The 21,502-nt window shown below is 42.1% G+C and overlaps 1 protein-coding gene across 4 annotated transcripts in view; it reads left to right on the top strand.

Annotated features, from left to right (window-relative positions):
* KIAA2012 (KIAA2012 ortholog) overlaps positions 1-21,502 on the top strand; it is a 126,401-nt gene that overhangs the window by 88,011 nt on the left and 16,888 nt on the right. For all 4 annotated transcript variants that reach the window (XM_005904252.3, XM_070388099.1, XM_070388090.1 and 1 more), the window contains one exon: positions 19,551-19,641. In XM_005904252.3, coding sequence (XP_005904314.2) covers positions 19,551-19,641 — 91 coding nt within the window. The remainder of the gene's footprint in view (positions 1-19,550; positions 19,642-21,502) is intronic.

Here is a 21,502-nt window from a genome sequence, read left to right as displayed (position 1 = left end):
CTTCAGTTGTGTCCGACTCTGTGCGACCCCATAGACGGCAGCCCACCAGGCTCCTCTGTCCCTGGGATTCTCCAGGCAAGAATACTGGAGTGGGTTGCCATTTCCTTCTCCGACATACATATTGAGCAACCACTAAGTACCACATTAGAGCCCACATGCTAGGTATATTTCTTGAAGGCAAGGATGTGCATTATTTAGCCAGACCTAGCAGATGTTCCATAGATGAATCAGTCCAGTAAATGGAGGAATGAGTACCTGAGCATTCAGGAGATTCAAAGAAGACAAACCAAGGCTCCTACCCTTAAGAGCTTATAGGGAAGACTCAACTTTGGGCTTGGCATACTTGCTGTGAAGAAACAGTGCCTGTAGGGGTTAGCAAGGTCCAAGTCCTCCAGAAGGACTGCACTTACATACCCACAGCCACCAGTCAGGACCTGCATCCGCACTGCATCCGCACAGAAGACACAGAAGCAGCCAATAGGGGTGACCAATAAGGACGAGCCGGTGAGGAGGGCCTGGCCCCGCTGGCTTCTGTGTGAAGGGCCCTATAGCTGGCATGCCTTCATTAACCCAACAGTCTGGTCTAACTAATGGCTAGTACATTAAATAGTTACATCATAGCAGAGCTGGCCTGTCTAGCCCTGGTTTTTGTGAGAATCACTGGCCTAGACCCTTTCTAGCTAGAACCTGGGACTTGTTTGAAATCTGGGCAGAATTTGGGGTCTCCTCCCAGACCTTGCTGTTGTTCAGTTGCTCAGTCCTGTCTGACTCTTTGTGACCCCATGGACTGCAGCACTGCCAGGCTTCCCTGTCCTTCACCATCTCCCGGAGTTTGCTCAAATTCATGTCCATTGAGTCAGTGATGCCATCCAATCATCTCATCCTCTGTCATCCCCTTCTCCTCCTACCTTCAATCTTTCCCAGCATCAGGGTCTTTTCTAATGAGTCGGATCTCCGAATCAGGTGGCCAAATTATTGGAACTTCATTCCTTTCAATGAATATTCAGGGTTGATTTCCTTTAGGATTAAAATCCACCTGGGACTTGTTAGAAATCTGGGCAGAATCTGGGGTCTCCTCCCAGGCCTACCTGTGCCTTAACAGGATCTTCAAGTGCTTCGTGTGTCCATTATTATTTCAGAAACCCTGGAATAGCCTCATTGAGGAGACTGAGTTTCAGATTTGAAAGATATGGATTCAGTTACCAGTTCTGTCTTTGATTAGGCCCCAGAGCCTAGAGAACATCACTTCTCTGGGCCATAGATTCCTTTCCCTTAAACCAAGGAGGGGGCCTGGATAATCTCTCAGGGTCCATGTCCCACCCTCACTCTCTCTGCATCTGTGAGTCACCAGGGTTGGTGATAAGTGATAAGCAGAAAGCCAGGACTGGGGCTGGACCTCTCTCCCAAGCTCTTTCCACCACACCCACTCCCAGGGAAAGCCAACCGCCATTCAACACATAAAGCTCTGCCGCCCAGTCAACCTTGGGTGGGCCCTGACCGAGAGAGTCTGGAAGACCAGCAGCTCCCGTGCCACACAAGGAGCCCAGGCTCAGCCACAGCAGCCAGTGAGTGAGAGCCCAGCAGGTCAAGAATGAGAATACTGGCTTCACCACAGTCCTCCTATACCAGCATGAGGCAGCCAAGAACCTGCTGGCTTCTAGGCTTTGACTTTCTCTGGCATCAGGAAATAAGAAGGCTGACCTTTCAGTCTCTACTGCTCATTTCCTGTGACTCGGTGATCTTGGGATTGTTTCTGTTAAGGCGAAGAGCAGAAGTCTCAGTGTTACCACCGAGAAGCTCCAGGGTTCAGATCCCAGATTCCGGCCTTCTTGAGTTTTCAGCACTCACTACACAAATGGGGATTTCCTTCATTTACTTAGCAACCATTTGCTGATCCCTTGCTAATTGCCAGGCCCTCCATGACTGGATAAGACACACTCTTTATGGAACACCCACTCTGATAGAGGAGCCAGACAGGTACAGGCATGGTTCAAACCATCTGTGTCTTCAATGTATTTAGCACTCCAAGAGAGCTGGTGCAGACCAACATGGGAGAGACGGGGAAAAGTCAGGGAGGGCTGCCTGGAGGAGGTGATGTCAGACATGCTGGAAGGAGTTTACTGAACCCAGAGTGCATTCACCCATTTGCAATGAAGCCAGTGAGACAGGGGCAGCAGTTCACCCTCACTGTGTGCCAGGCATCAGACTAAGCATTCTCTGCAAATTGCTTCATTTAATTGTTATAACAATCCTGTAAAGAAGGAGCTCTTATTATTTTCATTTTGCCAGATGGGAAAACTGAGGCACAGCGAAGTTAAGGAATATGTCCTTGCTCACAGAACTGGGCAGAGGCAAGGCTGCAGACTCCATCTGTAGAGATCCATTCTCCTGGTTGTTAACAGTTACCAAAGGGAACGTTTGCAGACCCTGGAGTGCTGGCAGGTAGAAGGGGAGAAAGCAGAAAGGTCAAGGGGAAACGGAGAAGAAATGCTTCACACACACCCAGGAGAAATCGAAATGAAGAGAATCTTCAGGCAGGTTTTCCAAGAAAAAAAAAACGTGTGGCAAATCGGAGAGAGGGTAGAGAGGACAGAAGGGCCCAGCAGCGGCTGTCTCTGCCTCCCAGCGGGTGGCGGCTTCTCTGGTCCCCGCCCCACCGCCCACCGGCGGCTCCCGGACCCTGCAGCGCGGCCAGCACCAGGCCTTCCCCACCTGTCGTTCCTGACCTCCTTGCAGCGAGGCTGGGACTGCAGGCTCGGCTACCCTCTGAGGGTCTGTGCTCCGGGCCTCCTGTGTCGGTTTTTCTTCTCCCAGCGGTGGTGTGTGATGCCTTTCCCTGCCAGGACCTCCTGTGGATCCCAGGCCTGGGTGAACACCCTCAGAGCCAGACAGTCTCAAAATCTGCCCAACAGGCCGACTCAGACTCTAGGAAGAAGGTGGGATGCAGGCAAATGGGCAACACCCTGAAGTGCCAGCCAAACAGTATAAACTTTGCCATTTATACTTTATCTTTTGGCTAGCTTTCGGGACATCGTCACTTGGGTAGAGAAAAGGGAAGGAGTGTTTGACACTTACTCTGAAGCAGATCACTTTACAAGGTGCTTTTTTTTTTTTCTTTTGGTACTTTTATCTCATTTTATCCTCACCATAACCATATAAGATAAGGTGCTTTATCCCTGTTTCCCAGAGGAGACAAATGAGGCTGAGAGATTAGGTAACTAACCCATGGTCACACAGCCCTAAGTGAAGGAGCTGAGCCATGAACCCAGGTTTCTATACTCCAAGCCCCTGGCTCTTAAAAGCAGGAAAAGCCATCCATGTGTTTCTGATTAGGAAATAATTACAAGGTCGGAGAAACACCACAAAATTATGGCACCATTTTTTTTTTTAAGCCAGCATGAAACTTGGAGATTATTTAGAATCTCTACTGTAGGTAAAGGAACTTGAGGTCTAAAAGCCAAGAGAATCATGCAAAACCGTGGCTAATAATGAAAACCGAGGTAACCCGAGTCTGCCTCAACTCAGTGTTCCTAGGTGTTTCATTTAGTTTAGATCAATTTACTTTGGTTTTGAAGGCGTTTCCTCAGGAGCAGTTCCCAACACCAGGAATAAACAGCTCCGAAAGGAACAAGAATAATGACTACCTAATCTATGCCAAGAAGTGAAGCAGCCACTGATGCAAAGTTTCTCTTAAAGCTGGGGATAAAATAGGGAGACCAGAAGGACGTGCCCAGGAGGGGAGGCACTGCTCCTGCACCAGCATCCATAGCCTGAAGGTGCTTCCCACTGCAAAGGGCCGCCTCGCAATGTGGGTCTCAGCTCCTCACTTCCAGAACTGCTCTGCCTTGGTCTGCAGTCTCCGTACACTGCCAGGCTCTGCTGTCTGGAGCCCTGGCACTGGGTTCAGCGTAGTCTGCTAGCTCTTAGCAGCCTAGATGACCTACACACAGTATCACTCCTTTATTTTTCCTTCTGGAAAGGATTTCAAAGTTCTCCTCTATAGTGGGAAGTGATGCATCCTTAAGACCGTTTCTGGCTCACTCCACGCAGCCCAGGATGGAAACCCCCCAGAATCCCAGAATACAGCTGTTGCCCCTTGATCCTGAAAATCCTCTTCACCTCCCAGGAAGTAAAGCTTATTTCTAACTTGACACCCAAATTCATCAAAACCAAAAAGAAGTTGAAACTAGAGACAAGAACAGCATAAGAAAGAAAATCTATAGACCAGTCTCACTCGTATATGTGTATCCAAACGTACCACAACTGAATTCAGTTTACCCCAGGAACTAAAAATGGTCTAACACTCAAAAACCTGTGTCCGTACTTAGGATCATCTCAGTAGATGCAAAAGGAAAAATCAATTTATAAAATTCACCCATTCATGACTTAAAATGATCAAACTAGGAATGAAAGAGGAATACCTGATTTTGTTAAAGAGTAGTTTACATCACACTTGAATGGTAGAACTTCTGAAGCAGCCTCATTAGAGGCAAGACTAGGATAAGGACCCTCTATCACTGCTTCTCTTTCACCATCGTTCCAGTACAGTAGAGAAAGCAAAATAAACGAAACAGAAGAGGACACAAAGGAGGAAATGACCCTGCCATTATTCTCAGACAATAGTACTACTTAGGTAAAAAATTGGAGAAGGCAATGGCACCCCACTCCAGTACTCTTGCCTGGAAAATCCCATGGACGGAGGAGTCTGGTAGGCTGCAGTCCATGGGGTCACTAAGAGTCGGACACGACTGAGCGACTTCACTTTCACTTTTCACTTTCATGCATTGAGAAGGAAATGGCAACCCACTCCAGTGTTCTTGCCTGGAGAATCCCAGGAACGGGGGAGCCTGGTGGGCTGCCGTCTATGGGGTCGCACAGAATCGGACATGACTGAAGCCACTTAGCAGCAGGTAGAAAATCTGAAGGCATCTAAAGACAAGCTATTAAAAGACAAACAAAATTCAGCAAGATTACTAAACATAGTCATTCAGTCTTAAGTTGTGTCTGACTCCTTGTGGCCCCATAGCCTGCAGCACACCAAGCCTCCCTGCCCTTCAATATCTCTCTGAGTTTGCTCAAACTTATGTCCACTGAGTCGATGATGCCATCCAATCATCTCATCCTCTGTCACCCCCTTCTCCTCCTGCTCTCAATCTTTCCCTGAGTATAGATCAATATACAAAAATCGATTGTGGAAAAAATTAGTGTTTGCAAAATAAAGTACAATTTATAATGCAAATTTAAAATAATTCTTATTATAGAAAACCTCAAACATGCACAAAGATGGATAGGACAGTGAGTCTCATGTAGCCATCTCCTGGCCAATACTGTTCACCCATATTCCCAATCCCTTCTTCCCTTCCATAGTATCTGAAACCAGTTCCAGGCTCATACCATTTTACTCATATATACGTGAGTACATATCTCTAAAAGACAAGAAAAGACTCTTTTGACATAACCATACTACCACTGTTGTATCTACAAATTAGAACTATTCTTTAATATAATTGGATATCCAATCCATTTTTTCAACATCCTAATTGTCTCAAAATTATCATAATTGTTTTTTATTTTGTTTGTGGTTGGTTAATATGACTTTTTTTGGTTGACATATGGCTTTATAGGTTTTCCTCATTTATTTTTTTCCCTCCCTCATTTAGTTTATTTTTAGGAAATTGCATCACTTGCCCTGTAGAGTTTCCCACAATCTAGATTTTGCTGATTGTATTCTCATGGTATAGTTTTCCATGTTTCTCTGTCTTCTGTATTTTCTTTAAATTAGTACTTAGCTCTAGAGACTTGATCAGAGGCAAGTTTGGTTTTTCCATTTGACAAGACGACTGTACGGAGGGGGGCATTGTGTTCTTGTTCTCGCCTTGGGAGGCATGGTGTTTACTGGCCTCTTCATGATGCTAGCAGCTGTGGAGCCATTAATTCATTAGAGGTTATGAAGTGGTAATATAGAAATCCTATCATACTCACTTCATTTATTACTTGGGAAACTCCTACCAGAATTTTTTTTCCTTCTACTGTTTAGTTGTCTAATGGTGTTGCTTAGAAGGCAGGATAAATGTAATTTTAGGACATATATAGTATTTATGTATTTTATATTAATATACATATATAATAAAGTGGTCATGTATGGATGTGAGAGTTGGACTGTGAAGAAGGCTGAGCGCCGAAGAATTGATGCTTTTGAACTGTGGTGTTGGAGAAGACTCTTGAGAGTCCCTTGGACTGCAAGGAGATCCAACCAGTCCATTCTGAAGGAGATCAGCCCTGGGATTTCTTTGGAAGGAATGATGCTAAAGCTGAAACTCCAGTACTTTGGCCACCTCATGCGAAGAGTTGACTGATTGGAAAAGACTCTGATGCTGGGAGGGATTGGGGGCAGGAGGAGAAGGGGACAACAGAGGATGAGATGGTTGGATGGCATCACTGACTCGATGGACATGAGTCTCAGTGAACTCCGGGAGTTGGTGATGGACAGGGAGGCCTGGCGTGCTGTGATTCATGGGGTCGCAAAGAGTTGGACACGACTGAGCAACTGATCTGATCTGATAATAATTATTATAATATAAAATATTGTATATATCCTATGTAAATAGAATACACATATATATCCTAGCAATAAATCAATAAATCTAAAAAAAAGTATTAGACTTTCATGAAGAAATTATAAATTTTATTAAATTAACTAAAAATAGGTCTGAATAAACATAACATTCTATATAATGCTACATATAATATTCATAGATTTGAAGGTGACAGTTCTCCCTAAATGTATCTATTAATTCAATGAAACTCCATTTTTAAAAATCCCCAATAGGGTTTTTGGTGGAAGTTGATCCCAAAATTCATAAAGAATGGCCAAAAATAGCCAATACAATTTTGAAGAAAAGCAAAGAGGAAGAGTTTGCCCAGTCAAATATCAAAAATTACTTTAAGGTTGATGATGTTGACTTAGGGAGAGACAGAGTAAAGAATCTAGAAATAAATGCACCCATATATAGAAATGATATGTGGAAAAGTATTATAAAACAGTGGGGAAAGCACAAACTATTATTCACTATATAATTTTGAGATAACTGATTATCCAATTTTTAATCCTTACTTCACAAAGTATCAGATATATTCAGGATCTAAGTGTGAAAAGCAAAATTCTTAAGCCTTTAGAAGAAAATATATAAGAATATCTTTATGAATTCAAGAAGGGAAAATTTTCTTACACATGATCCAAAATACAAACCAAAAAGAAAATTATTGACAAACCCAATTATATTAGAATTAAAGTTTTTGACATGTTATAGTTAAAAAAGCAAACATAGAAGACAATATCTTTAGTGCATTTAGCCAACAAAGTATTAGTACCCCAAATGCACCAAAAACTGCTACTAATAAAGAATGAAAAAGACAATGAACCCAAATGAAAAATGGGTTGTTGTGGTTTTTTAGTTTATTGTTTTTTTAAGGGGGGGGAACCTAAATAAATAACCATTTATTTATTAGTCAAACTTGCTAATCATGAAAATTCAAATTAAAACAAAGAGATATCATTTCATATAAATCAGATGAGCAAAAAAATTTTAAGTCTCTAAACATTATTAATAAAGGTATGGAGTTTTAGAAACTCAGAGCAATTTGGAAATACCCAATAATACCCAATAAATTGAATGGATGGACAGAGGATGAGATGGTTGGATGGCATCACCAACTCGATGGACATGAGTTCGAGCAAGCTCCAGGAGTTGGGTGATGGACAGGGAAGCCTGGTGTGCTTCAGTCCATGGGGTCACAAAGAGTCGGACACAACTGAGAGACTGAACTGAACTGAATAAATTGAAGATGCATGTACTCTGCAACCCAACAAGTCCATTCCTAGATATACCTTAGAGAAACTCACATATAAACAGTTACTCAAGAGGGTACCTTGCAGCATTGTTTGTAATCACACACACAAAAAACAAAAACCTGGAAATAAAACAGCCATCAACAGCAAAATGGATAAATAAATTGTGGTAGGTTTATACAATGGAATGGGCTTCTTTGTGGCTCGGACAGTAAAGAATCTGCCTGCAATGCAGGAGACTGAGCTTCTATCCCTGGGTCAGAAAGATCCCCTGGGAATGGCAACCCACACCAGTATTCTTGCCTGGAAAATTCCATGGACAGAGGAGCCTGGGGTCACAGAGTTGGACACAACTGAGCAAGTAACACCGTACAATGGAATGGGGCTTCGAAGGTGACGCTAATGATAAAGAACCCACCTACCAATGCAGGAGGCATAAGAGACACTGGTTCAATCCCCTGGGTTGGGAAAATCCCCTGGAGAAGAACATGGCAACCACTCCAGTAATCTTGCCTGGAGAATCCCATGGACAGAGGAGCCTGGTGGGCTAGAGTCTACAAGGTCACACAGAATCAGACACAACTGAAGTGACTTAGCATGCACGTATACAATGGAATAAGGTACAGCAGCTTAAAATGAATGAATGGAAACTGTGCGCATTAACAGGGATTAATCTCAAAAACATGGACTTCTCAGGTAGCTCAGAAGTAAAGAATCCACCTGCCAGGCAGAAGACACGGCTTCAATCACTGGGTTGGGAAGATCCCCTGGAGGAGGGCACGGCAACCACTCCAGTATTCTTGCCTGGGAAATCCCATGGACAGAGGAGCCTGGCAGGCTACAGTCCATAGGATCATAAAACAGTAGAACATGACTGAGTGACTAAACAACAAGAACAATCTCAAAGACAAAATGATAAGCAAAATAAAGCATGTTGCATAAGTGATACAATACTATTGATACGAAGTTTTAGTATGTAAAATAACATCATCTGTTGTTTACAGGTGTCGCATTCTTTGCGACACCATGAATCGCAGCACGCCAGGCCTCCCTGTCCATCACCAACTCCCAGAGTTCACTCAGACTCACGTCCATCGAGTCAGTGATGCCATCCAGCCATCTCATCCTCTGTCGTCTCCTTCTCTTCCTGCCCCCAATCCCTCCCAGCATCAGGGTCTTTTCCAATGAGTCAACTCTTTGCATGAGGTGGCCAAAGTACTGGAGTTTCAGCTTCAGCATCATTCCTTCCAAAGAACACCCAGGACTGATCTCCTGTAGGATGGACTGGTTGGATCTCCTTGCAGTCCAAGGGACTCTCAAGAGTCTTCTTCAACACCACAGTTCAAAAGCATCAATTCTTCAGCACTCAGCTTTCTTCACGGTCCAACTCTCACATCCATACATGATCACTGGAAAAACCATAGCCTTGACTAGATGGACCTTTGTTGGCAAAGTAACGTCTCTGCTTTTGAATATACTATCTAGGTTGGTCATGGAGAAGGCAATGGCACCCCACTCCAGTACTCTTGCCTGGAAAATCCCATGGATGGAGAAGCCTGGTAGGCTGCAGTCCATGGGGTCACTAAGAGTCGGACACGACTGAGCGACTTCACTTTCACTTTTCACTTTCATGCACTGGAGAAGGAAATGGCAACCAACTCCAGTGTTCTTGCCTGGAGAATCCCAGGGACAGAGGAGCCTGGTGGGCTGCCATCGTCTACGGGGTCGCACAGAGTCAGACATGACTGAAGTGACTTAGCAGCAGCAGCAGCAGGTTGGTCATAACTTTCCTTCTAAGGAGTGTCTTTTAATTTCATGGCTGCAATCACCATCTGCAGTGATTTTGGAGCCCAGAAAAATAAAGTCTGACACTGTTTTCACTGTTTCCCCATCTATTTCCCATGAAGTGATGGGACCAGATGCCATGATCTTCATTTTCTGAATGTTGAGCTTTAAGCCAACTTTTTCACTCTCCTCTTTCACTTTGATGAAGAGGCTTTTTAGTTCCTCTTCACTTTCTGCCATAAGGGTGGTGTCATCTGCATATCTGAGGTTATTGATATTTCTCCTGGCAATCTTGATTCCAGCTTGTGCTTCTTCCAGCCCAGCGTTTCTCATGATGTACTCTGCATATAAGTTAAATAAGCAGGGTGACAATATACAAAATACACAGCCTTGACGAACTCCTTTTCCTATTTGGAACCAGTCTGTTGTTTCATGTCCAGTTCTAACTGTTGCTTCCTGACCTGCATATAGGTTTCTCAAGAGACAAGTCATGTGGTCTGGTATTCCCATCTCTTCAAGAATTGTCCACAGTTTATTGTGATCCACACAGTCAAAGGCTTTGGTATAGTCAGTAAAGCAGAAATAGATGTTTTTCTGGAACTCCCTTGCTTTTTTGATGATCCAGTGGATGTTGGCAATCTCTGGTTCCTCTGCCTTTTCTAAAACCAGCTTGAACATCAGGAAGTTCACAGTTCACGTATTGCTGAAACCTGGCTTGGAGAATTTTGAGCATTACTTTACTAGCGTGTGAGATGAGTACAATTCTCTGGTAGTTTGAGCATTCTTTGGCATTGCCTTTCTTTGGGATTAGAATGAAAACTGACCTTTTCCAGTCCTGTGGCCACTGCTGAGTTTTCCAAATGTGCTGGCATATTGAGTGCAGCACTTTAACAGCATCATCTTTCAGGATTTGAAATAGCTCAACTGGAATTCCATCACCTCCACTAGCTTTGTTTATAGTGATGCTTTCTAAGGCCCACTTGACTTCACATTCCAGGATGTCTGGCTCTAGGTCAGTGATCACATCATTGTGATTATCTGGGCTGTGAGGATCTTTTTTGTACAGTTCTTCTGTGTATTCTTGCCATCTCTTCTTAATATCTTCTGCTTCTGTTAGGTCCATACCATTTCTGTCCTTTATCAAGCCCATCTTTGCATGAAATGTTCCCTGGGTATCTCTAATTTTCTTGAAGAGATCTCTAGTCTTTCCAATTCTGTTGTTTTCCTCTATTTCTTTGTATTGATAGCTGAAGAAGGCTTTCTTATCTCTCCTTGCTATTATTTGGAACTCTGCATTCAGATGCTGATATCTTTCCTTTTCTCCTTTGCTTTTCACTTCTCTTCTTTTCACAGCTATTTGTAAGGCCTCCTCAGACAGCCATTTTGCTTTTTTGCATTTCTTTTCTTTGGGGATGGTCTTGATCCCTGTCTCCTATACAAAGTCATGAACCTCCGTCCACAGTTCATCAGGCACTCTGTCTATCAGATCTAGTCCCTTAAATCTATTTCTCACTTCCACTGTGTAGTCATGAGGGATTTGATTTAGGTCATACCTGAATGGTCTAGTGGTTTTCCCTACTTTCTTCAATTTAAGTCTGAATTTGGCAATAAGGTGTTCATGATCTGAGCCACAGTCAGCTCCTGGTCTTGTTTTTGCTGACTGTATAGAGCTTCTCCATCTTTGGCTGCAAAGAATATAATCAGTCTGATTTCGGTGTTGACCATCTGGTGATGTCCATGTGTAGAGTCTTCTCTTGTGTTGTTGGAAGAGGGTGTTTGCAATGACCAGTGCGTTCTCTTGGCAAAACTCTTTTAGCCTTTGCCCTACTTCATTCCATACTCCAAGGCCAAATTTGCATGTTACTCCGGGTGTTTATTGACTTCTTGATTTTGCATTCCAGTCCCCAATGGCGACCCACTCCAGTACTTTTGCTTGGAAAATCCCATGGACAGAGGAGCCTGGTATGCTGCAGTCCATGGGGTCGCTGAGTCGGACACGACTGAGCGACTTCACTTTCACTTTTCACTTTCATGCACTGGAGAAGGAAATGGCAACCCACTCCAGTGTTCTTGCCTGGAGAATCCCAGGGATGGGGGAGCCTGGTAGGCTGCCCTCTATGGGGTCGCACAGAGTTGGACACGGCTGAAGCAACTTAGCAGCAGCAGCAACCCCTATAATGAAAAGGACATCTTTTTTGGGTGTTAGTTCTAAAAGGCCTTGTAGGTCTTCATAAAACCGTTCAACATCAGCTTCTTCAGCATTACTGGTCGGGGCATAGACTTGGATTACCGTGATATTGAATGGTTTGCCTTGGAAACAAACAGATATCATTCTGTTGTTTTTGAGATTGCATCCAAGTACTGCATTTCAGACTCTTTTGTTGACCATGATGGCTACTCCATTTCTTCTAAGGGATTCCTGCCCACAGTAGTAGATATAATGGTCATCTGAGTTAAATTCACCCATTCCAGTCCATTTTAGTTCGCTGATCCCTAGAATGTCGACATTCACTCTTGCCATCTCTTGTTTGACCACTTCCAATTTGCCTTGATTCATGGACCTAACATTCCAGGTTCCTATGCAATATTGCTCTTTACAGCATTGGACCTTGCTTCCATCACCAGTCACATCCACAACTGGGTATTGTTTTTGCTTTGGCTCCTTCCCTTCATTCTTTCTGGAGTTATTTCTCCACTGATCTCCAGTAGCATATTGGGCACTTACCAACCTGGGGAGTTCCCCTTTCAGTATCCTATCATTTTGCCTTTTCATACTGTTCATGGGGTTCTCAAGGCAAGAATACTGAAGTGGTTTGCCATTCCCTTCTCCAGTGGACCACATTCTGTCAGACCTCTCCACCATGACCCGTCCGTCTTGGGTGGCCCCACATGGCATGGCTTAATTTCATTGAGTTAGACAAGGCTGTGGTCCATGTGATCAGATTGACTAGTTTTATGTGATTATGGTTTCAGTGTGCCTGCCCTCTGATGCCCTCTTGCAACACATACCGTCTTACTTGGGTTTCTCTTACCTTGAGAGATACATGGGGTATCTCTTCACAGCTGCTCCAGCAAAGCGCAGCCACTGCTCCTTACCTTGGATGAGTCGCCCCTCCTGACCTTGAACGTGGAGTAGCTCCTCTCAGCCCTCCTGCACCCTCGCAGCCGCCGCTCCTTGGATGTGGGGTAGCCCTCTCGGCTGCCGCCCCTGACCTCAGATGTGGGGTAGCTCCTCTCGGCCACTCCTGCACCATCACAGTCTGGTAACTCTACTGGTTGTTAAAATCTGAAAGTACTGTTAGTGTGTGCAATCAGTGTATCCAACTCTTTGCCACCCCATGGACTGGGGCCCGCCAGGCTCCTCTATCCAAGGGATTCTCTAGGCAGGAATACTGGAGTGGGTTGCCATTTCCTCCTCCAGGGGATCTTCCCAACCCAGGGATCGAACCCACATCTCCTATGACTTCTGCATTGGCAGGCAGACTCTTTACCACTGAGCCACCTGGGAGAGACCTGTGTAGGAGAGGAAAAACTTTTCTTCTACTCTCTTTGAGGCCCCAGCTGGGCCTGAAAATTAAAATGACAAAGACAGACTAAGAGAAAAGCACACAAATTTATTTGATATAAGCTTTATGTCACATGGGAGGTTTTATAAAGAAATAAGGACCAGAAGAAGTGGTTAAGCCTGAGCATTTTTTTAAGTAGGTTTGATGAAGAGTGGAGAGTTGTGGGAAAATGTGATAGGAGAAAGGGATATATACAAAGGGTAATCAAGTCGAGGAAGGAGAGCAAGGCTTGTTTGTCTGCTTTCCTCTCAGAGTCCCTCTGTCTTCAGAGATAAGGGTGCTCCCTTCCTCCAGGTATTGAGTTGGCCAAAAAGTTCTTTTGAGTTTTTCCATAACATCTTACAGAAAAACACAAACAAACTTTTTGGCCAACCCAATAGAACCTACTTCTTACATGAGTAGCAGGTCTGATAATTTGCACTCCCCTTTCTCAGATTCCTTCCACTTAAAGTAGTCAATATGCCAAGGTGCAGTGTTTAGGGGGTAGCATATTCTGAAGTCAGTCAGTTGATAAATACCAAATTTAAGGGCTTCCATGGTGGTTCAGTGGTAAAGAATCCGCCTATATTGCAGGAGATGGGAGTTCAATCCCTGGGTCGGGAAGACCCCCTGGAGAAGGAAATGGTGACCGACTCCAGTATTCCTGCCAGGATAATCCCACGGACAGTGGAGCCTGGCGGGCTGTAGTCTATGGGGTCACAAAGAGTTGGACATGACTTAGTGACTCCCCTCTGGGGAGAGAGTGAGGGAAATAGGATTTTATGTGATACAATAAAGCCTTAGATGATATCTGAATTGTTTTATCTCTTCAGAAAAAATGTGCATCGAATATGGCAAAATGTTAAGATTTCACAAAGGTAGGTGGTAAGTACATGGGTAATCATTATACAGTAGTTTTTCTATGCTCTGCTGTTTTAGCTTTTTTAAAAACAGTTAAAAGAGATGGGCATACCAGACCACCTGACCTGCCTCTTGAGAAACCTATATGCAGGTCAGGAAGCAACAGTTAGAACTGGACATGGAACAACAGACTGGTTCCAAATAGGAAAAGGAGTACGTCAAGGCTGTATATTGCCACCCTGCTTATATGCAGAGTACATCATGAGAAATGCTGGGCTGGAAGAAGCACAAGCTGGAATCAAGATTGCCAGGAGAAATATCAATAACCTCAGATATGCAGATGACACCACCCTTATGGCAGAAAGTGAAGAGGAACTAAAAAGCCTCTTCATCAAATTGAAAGAGGAGAGTGAAAAAGTTGGCTTAAAGCTCAACATTCAGAAAATGAAGATCATGGCATCTGGTCCCATCACTTCATGGGAAATAGATGGGGAAACAGTGGAAACAGTGTCAGACTTTATTTTTCTGGGCTCCAAAATCACTGCAGATGGTGATTGCAGCCATGAAATTAAAAGACGCTTGCTCCTTGGAAGGAAAGTTATGACCAACCTAGATAGCATATTCAAAAGCAGAGATATTACTTTGCCAACAAAGGTCTGTCTAGTCAAGGCTATGGTTTTTCCAGTGGTCATGTATGGATGTGAGAGTTGGACTGTGAAGAAATCTGAGTGCTGAAGAATTGATGCTTTGGAACCGTGGTGTTGGAGAAAACTCTTGAGAGTTCCTTGGACTGCAAGGAGATCCAACCAGTCCATCCTAAAGGAGATCAGTCCTGGGTGTTCTTTGGAAGGAATGATGCTGAAGCTGAAACTCCAGTACTTTGGCCACCTCATGCGAAGAGTTGACTCATTGGAAAAAACTCTGATGCTGGGAGGGACTGGGGGCAGAAGGAGAAGGGGACGACAGAGGATGAGATGGCTGGATGGCATCACCGACTCGATGGACGTGAGTTTGAGTGAACTCCAGGAGTTGGTGATGGACAGGGAGGCCTGGTGTGCTGCAATTCATGGGGTCGCAGAGTCGGACACAACTGAGCGACTGAACTGAACTGAAAATTGTAGGCTATTAGTCAAATACTGACTTGGTTTATTCCAATACTTCCTAAATATAAGGTTGTTTTACTAGAGAAACAACAAAACACTCTTCTATGGTCCACTTCCCAGCGACAGGATATCAATTCTAATCAAAACCGTGAAATCACACTAGTTGTAAACCCTCAGCTTTTGGTCAATACAAACGCGCCCTCTGCTGGTCATATAGTGCTTTGTCCCAAATTTCAAAACAGTTGTGAAGAGCAGTGAAATCTGTTCCATCAGACAGATTTTATTAAGCCCGCAAATTAGGGAAAGAAACCTTCACAGAATTCCTCTTAATCACAAAAATACTTAAATCAGTTCCAACTCTCTATTAATATTTACATGTTATCCAAGACAAAATAAATTCCGGGTACCAAGCCAATCAACCTTTCCAGTTTCCTCAGCAACCTCATACACTGACAATTTTGTCCACACTCCAAAGTCTGGAGGTTGATGTATGAGACAGTAGATGCCATCCTTAACATTTGGGAATAGCAGAAAGGAACCCAAGTTCCTCTGCATGGCAGTGCAGACACCACTGAACACTGAAAAATGAGTAAATTATTACTAGTATTAAGGGAATAATGCTGGTGGGATAACAGGTACATTTTTTCTTTTCAAATCTTTTTTTGAAGTTACCAGTTCAGTTGCTCAGTTGTGTCTGACTCTTTGCAGCCCCATGGACTGCAGCACACCAAGCTTCCCTGTCCATCACCAACTAAAGCTTCAGTGATGCCATCCAACCATCTCATCCTCTTTTGTCCCCTTCTCCCCCTGCCTTCAATCTTTCCCAGCATCAGCGTCTTTTCCAATGAGTCAGTTCTTCATATCAGGTAGCCAAACTATTGGAGTTTCAGCTTCAGCATCAGTCCTTCCAGTGAATATTCAGGACTGATTTCCTTTAGGATGGACTGGTTGGATCTCCTTGCAGTCCAAGGGACTCTCAAGAGTCTTCTCCAACACCACAGTTCAAAAGCATCAATTCTTCAGCGCTCAGCTTTCTTTATGGTCAAACTCTCACATCCATACATGACTACTGAAGAAACCATTGCTTTGACTACATGGACCTTTGTTGGCAAAGTAATAACGTCTCTGCTTTTTAATATGCTGTCTGTTGATCATAGCTTTTCTTCCAAGGAGCAAGCAACTTCTAATTTAATGGATGCAGTCATCATCTGCAGTGATTTTGGAGCCCAAAACAATACAGTCTCTCACTGTTTCCATTGTTTCCCCATCTATTTGCCATGAAGTGATGGGACCGGATGCCATGATCTTAGTTTTCTGAATGTTGAGTTTTAAACCAACTTTTTCACTCTCCTTTTTCACTTTCATCAAAGGGCTCTTTGAAGTTATGATATCTTTAAATAAACAAAATTGAGGAAAAATCAATTAATTCATGCAAGAATCTACTGCTCAAAGAGAGAAGGGATTGAATATTAGAGTCTTTGTTTCAAAAGTTTTTTTTTTTAACTTTTTAAATTATTTCATTTTTATTTTGTTTTACTTTGTGCTAGTATCCATCTTCCTGACTAAAATTTAAGCTTCCTGAGACCAGGGTATGTATCCATCCTACTCACCACTATATTCCCAGCACCTAATATAATGACCATCATGTAGCAGGTATTTAATAAACATGGGATAAATGAAGGAATGAATGACGATTTCTTTGGCATGTAAATTGGTACAAATTTTCTGGGAAGCAATTCAGCAATAGACATTTTACCCTTAAGACTGTACATTCTTCAATCGTAATAGATGTGGACAAAGAATTAAGTCCTTTGGTAAACAGAAACATTCCTTATAAGCATATGCTATATAAAGTACATTTTAGTTACAAAAATTCAAAACAACTTGAATTTTAATAGCTACATGTTTGGTTAAGTCAGTTAAGGTATCCATATGATGAAATGCCATGCTGGTATTAAAATCATTTTTAGGATATTTAATGATATAGGAGAGTCTAATAACATAAAAGTTGATTTGAATTATATGTATTATTTCATTAACTTATTAAAATATGAGTATATATTTACTATATATGCATGAAAGTATATACACCAAAATATTTGCTGTAGTTGTATGTAAGTACAACTACATACATAAAACCTTGACCATGAGTCAGGGTTTTTTGGGTTTTGGGGGTTTTGTTGTTGTAGTGGTGGGTTAATTTTTTTGGGGGGTCTTGTTTTTAGCAGGTGCCAGCACTGTTTTAAACACTTTATTTGTATTAATATATCTTCAGTTCAGTTCAGTTCAGTTGCTCAGTCGTGTCCAACTCTGCGACCCCATGAACCACAGCACGCCAGGCCTCCCTATCCATCACCAACTCCCGGAGTTCACCCAAACTCACGTCCATCGAGTCAGTGATGCCATCCAGCCATCTCATCCTCTGTCGTCCCCTTCTCCTCCTGCCCCCAATCCCTCCCAGCATCAGAGTCTTTTCCAATGAGTCAACTCTTTGCATGAGGTGACCATATAACTTAACTTTGTTAAGCTTTTTAAACAGCCTTATAATAAATTATACCTATTTAAATTGTACAATTAGATAAATTATCTTTAAGTGTTAAATATTGCTATTTTTCTATAAAGATTTTAATGCAATCAACTTCACTTTTCCTTAGATTTTAATTATGTATAATTATTTAGTAGAATATAAAATTATTCTACCATCAATTTTCTTCTATAGAAACATTAAATATTGCTATGATTTGAAGGGGCAGCTTCTAGTTTTCTGGAGATATAATTGACATATAACATTGTAATTAGTTTAAGAGGTACCACACTATGATGTGATATATATTGCAAAATGGTTACCACAGTTAACATCAGTCAGCACACACAGTTACTTTTTTTTCTTGTGATGAGAACTCAAGATCTACTAGGTAAGTTCTAATACATATCTATACTCGTGAAACTCACCACAATCAAGACAAAACATTTCATCTTTTCCAAACGATTCTTCTGCCTCCGGTCTCTAACACCAGTCTCTCTCATTTCCAAACCAATCTGCTTTCTGTCACTATAGACTGGTTTTCACTTTCTAGAATTTACTAAATGGAAGCATACCATACATACCGTTCTTTGGTTGCTTTTACTCCACATAATTCTTTTGAGATTCATCCATATTGTTGAGTGTATCAAAACTTCCTTTCTATTTGCTACTGAGCAGTCTTGCATTGTATGTGTATACTAGCATTTTATCCATTCACCTGTTGATGGGTATGTCGGTTGTCGCAAGTTTTTGACTATTGCAAATAAAGTTGCTATGACCATTTGTGTATAAGTACTTATGTGGACATATGCTTTCATCCTTTTTGAGTAAAATACCTAGAAGTATAATGGCTGGATGATATGGTATATTTAATATTTAATTTTTCAGGAAACGGTCAGTTTTCCTAAGTGGTTGTACCATTTTATATTTTAACCAACAGTGAATGAACATTCCAGTTCCTCTGGATCTTTGTTAATTCTCAGTATACTCAGGCTTTTTAGTCATTCTAATAATTACGTGTTGATGGGGAGGGTTCTTATTTATACTTGTGTTTTCCTATTTTCTTCAATGAAATATATCTTTCATAATTAAAAATTGTTTAAAGTAACTAAAATAAAAAGTATCCTAGTCTAATATGAAGTCAGTCTGGAGACTCTTCTCATTCTAAAAACTACCCAGTACGGTCTTCAGAGAACCCAGCAATAGCTGTGTAGCCTGCATAAACCTTCCTCAAAATATAACAGTTTTTTCATCAATTTTCTTTTCAAGGTTATAACCACGCTGGGGTTTTAAGAAAAAATTTAAACACACATAAACCCCGTTAACATATTATTTCCTCTTTCTGTTTTCTCTTCCAGCTCTTATTCATCTACACACATATTTTATAGAGCTTTAATACACAATTCTATAGTTTACTATTTTTTACTTGTCGTTATATCGTATTTTCCATACTACTGATTTATCTTTTCAACCATAATTTTAAATGTCAAAATAATGCATTGCAAATTTCCCATTGTTTGGCTGTTTCTAATTTTTTATTATTGATCATGTAATGAACAACTTTGTACAAAAAGCTTGTTTCTTCTTTTAAATTTTTTCCTTATGATAATACCCAGGAGTGAGATTCCTGATCAAAGACAAGAACGTTTTTCTAGATCTTGATATGTACTGTCACATCGCTTTCCCAATGGGGCTTACTGATTTTAATATCACTTGCCATGTGTCAGCTCTAGTTTCTGCAGCATTTGCGAATTTCCTAGGTATAACATACCCTATTGTTCTAATTGGCATGCTGTTGACTGCTCACCAGGTAGATGTATTCTCGTGTCTGGGATCACAGCCTGCTGTCCTTTGCTGATTCAGGATGCTTTTTGTCTTCGCAGACCCAGTGCGGAGGAATATGACCCTTGACCCTCTTTGTGCTTCCCTGGCCAAACACATGCAGACCCCTGAGGCAGATACTGTCCAAAAGGCGTAAGTATTCAAAGCCGTCCTAACATGGACTTCTCAACTTTTGTTTTTCTTTGCTTTTAATGAACTTCATTTCTGTTTTTTTCTAAGCCACGTGAAGACTCTCAGCTAACCAACCACAGGCTCTGGCAACCAGAATCAAATTACTGGCTAAGAAACAAAGATTTGGGGGAAGGATTATATTGTGATGTGTTTCCCACTTTTAAACCTGTTCTTTGGCTGGGTGGGTGAGAAGCAAAGTTGAACTCTGAACCGTGTGGAAGCCACTTTCTCCGTTTTTCCACATCGGAGCTCTGCGGCCGTGCCCAGAAAGTAGAGGTCTGTCAACTCAACCTTGGTTTCTCCTCTTAGCATTCACTCAGCCCTGGGTAAAATCAATAATACCATTAATACGAATAAATTGCTAACATGTATTAAGTGCTTCCTACGTGCTATGTGCTAACTATGAGCTCATCAGCCAGCAGCTCAGACAGTCAGGCTCAGTCACCTGACCTAAGCCTTGTTTGGCAGTAGCAGCTGGAACGACAGCCTCCTGTGACCTCCCATGAGCCTCAGTGATTGGCGAATCTGCCCTCACCTGCCTTGTGGTAGAACGATTCCCTCCTGGGTCAAAAAAAGGCTGGGCGTTCCCTAGGAATAAAGAAGGATGAGCACTTGGGTGGTGAGGCAGCTATCTGAAGAATTCCACTTTTTAACTTTTGTATTTCATCTTCTCCAAATGGATTTAAACTGCTTATAATAACGCACACCCCCCACCCCAGCCTATCCACCAAAAAAAAAAAAAAAACTAGATAATATAAAAAATATATATATATATTTTAATCTGGAGGAAAAGAAAAAACAACATCAACAATCTCCAATAAGTGACTAAAGTTCAGACTTTCAAAAAAAAGAGAAAACTGAAAAATAGAAAACTTCAGACTTTCAGACTGAATGTGAAAGCAAAAAAAGCCAGAAAGGAGCAACTCAATCAGGTTTTGTGGTTCTTGTTTGCAGCATGCTTATTCCTCAGGGGAAATAAAGGTTTTCCTACCACTAAATTCTAAAGGATATTTCTATGGGTTTTTATAGAGTGACATTGAATGACTTAAAGACTCATTTATTTATAGGAAATTCCATTTACCTCATTCGACAAGTATTTCTCAAGTTTCTATAGTAAGGCTCTGTACTAGCCCAGCACAGTAAATATAATACTGATTTAGCTAAAAAATAAAATCTTCAGGACCAGGCCTGGCACAACAGTAGCTGCTGCAGCAGCCGTCACTGAATCCACGTGGCTCTGTCGTGGTGACATTTTTACCTGGAGAACGTAAGTCAGCTGCCCTCCAGGCAAATGGTCCGTGACAGCGGTTCTACACAGGATCATAGTCATACAGCAGTGAACTTTGGTGGCTGAATTTGATCAAGAATAGAATTCAGAGGGTGTAAAAAATGGATATATAGGTAGGTTCATGTTCTGATGACACTCTTTCTTAAAGGTCACTTTTTCTTCAACTAAGCCACAGATAAAAGAAACTTCAGCCTGAGAGAACCCCAAAAGTGAAGGCCAGACTTTCTAATCTCCTTTATTCAGGGATGTGTTGAGAGAAAGAGGGCTGACCACGTGTGTAAAATGCCCGCCACAGGGCAGTGCCTGGCAGAGCACAGTGGTTCAGTCAGCGTTTGTTCATTTTCCCCTCTTTCTTGCTCACTAGAGGTTTTCTTTTTCTTTGTAATTGAAGTATGGTCATCATTTACGATGATGTTGAATGGTTTGCTTAGAAACGACCCAAGCTCATTCTGTCACTTTTGAGGTTGTACCCAAGTACTGCATTTTGAACTCTTTTGTTGTCTATGAAGGCTATTTCTTCTAAGGCATTTTTGC

Source organism: Bos mutus, chromosome 2 (assembly GCF_027580195.1).
Source record: "Bos mutus isolate GX-2022 chromosome 2, NWIPB_WYAK_1.1, whole genome shotgun sequence".
Taxonomy (NCBI): domain Eukaryota; kingdom Metazoa; phylum Chordata; class Mammalia; order Artiodactyla; family Bovidae; genus Bos; species Bos mutus.
This window is presented reverse-complemented; position numbering and strand designations above follow the sequence as displayed.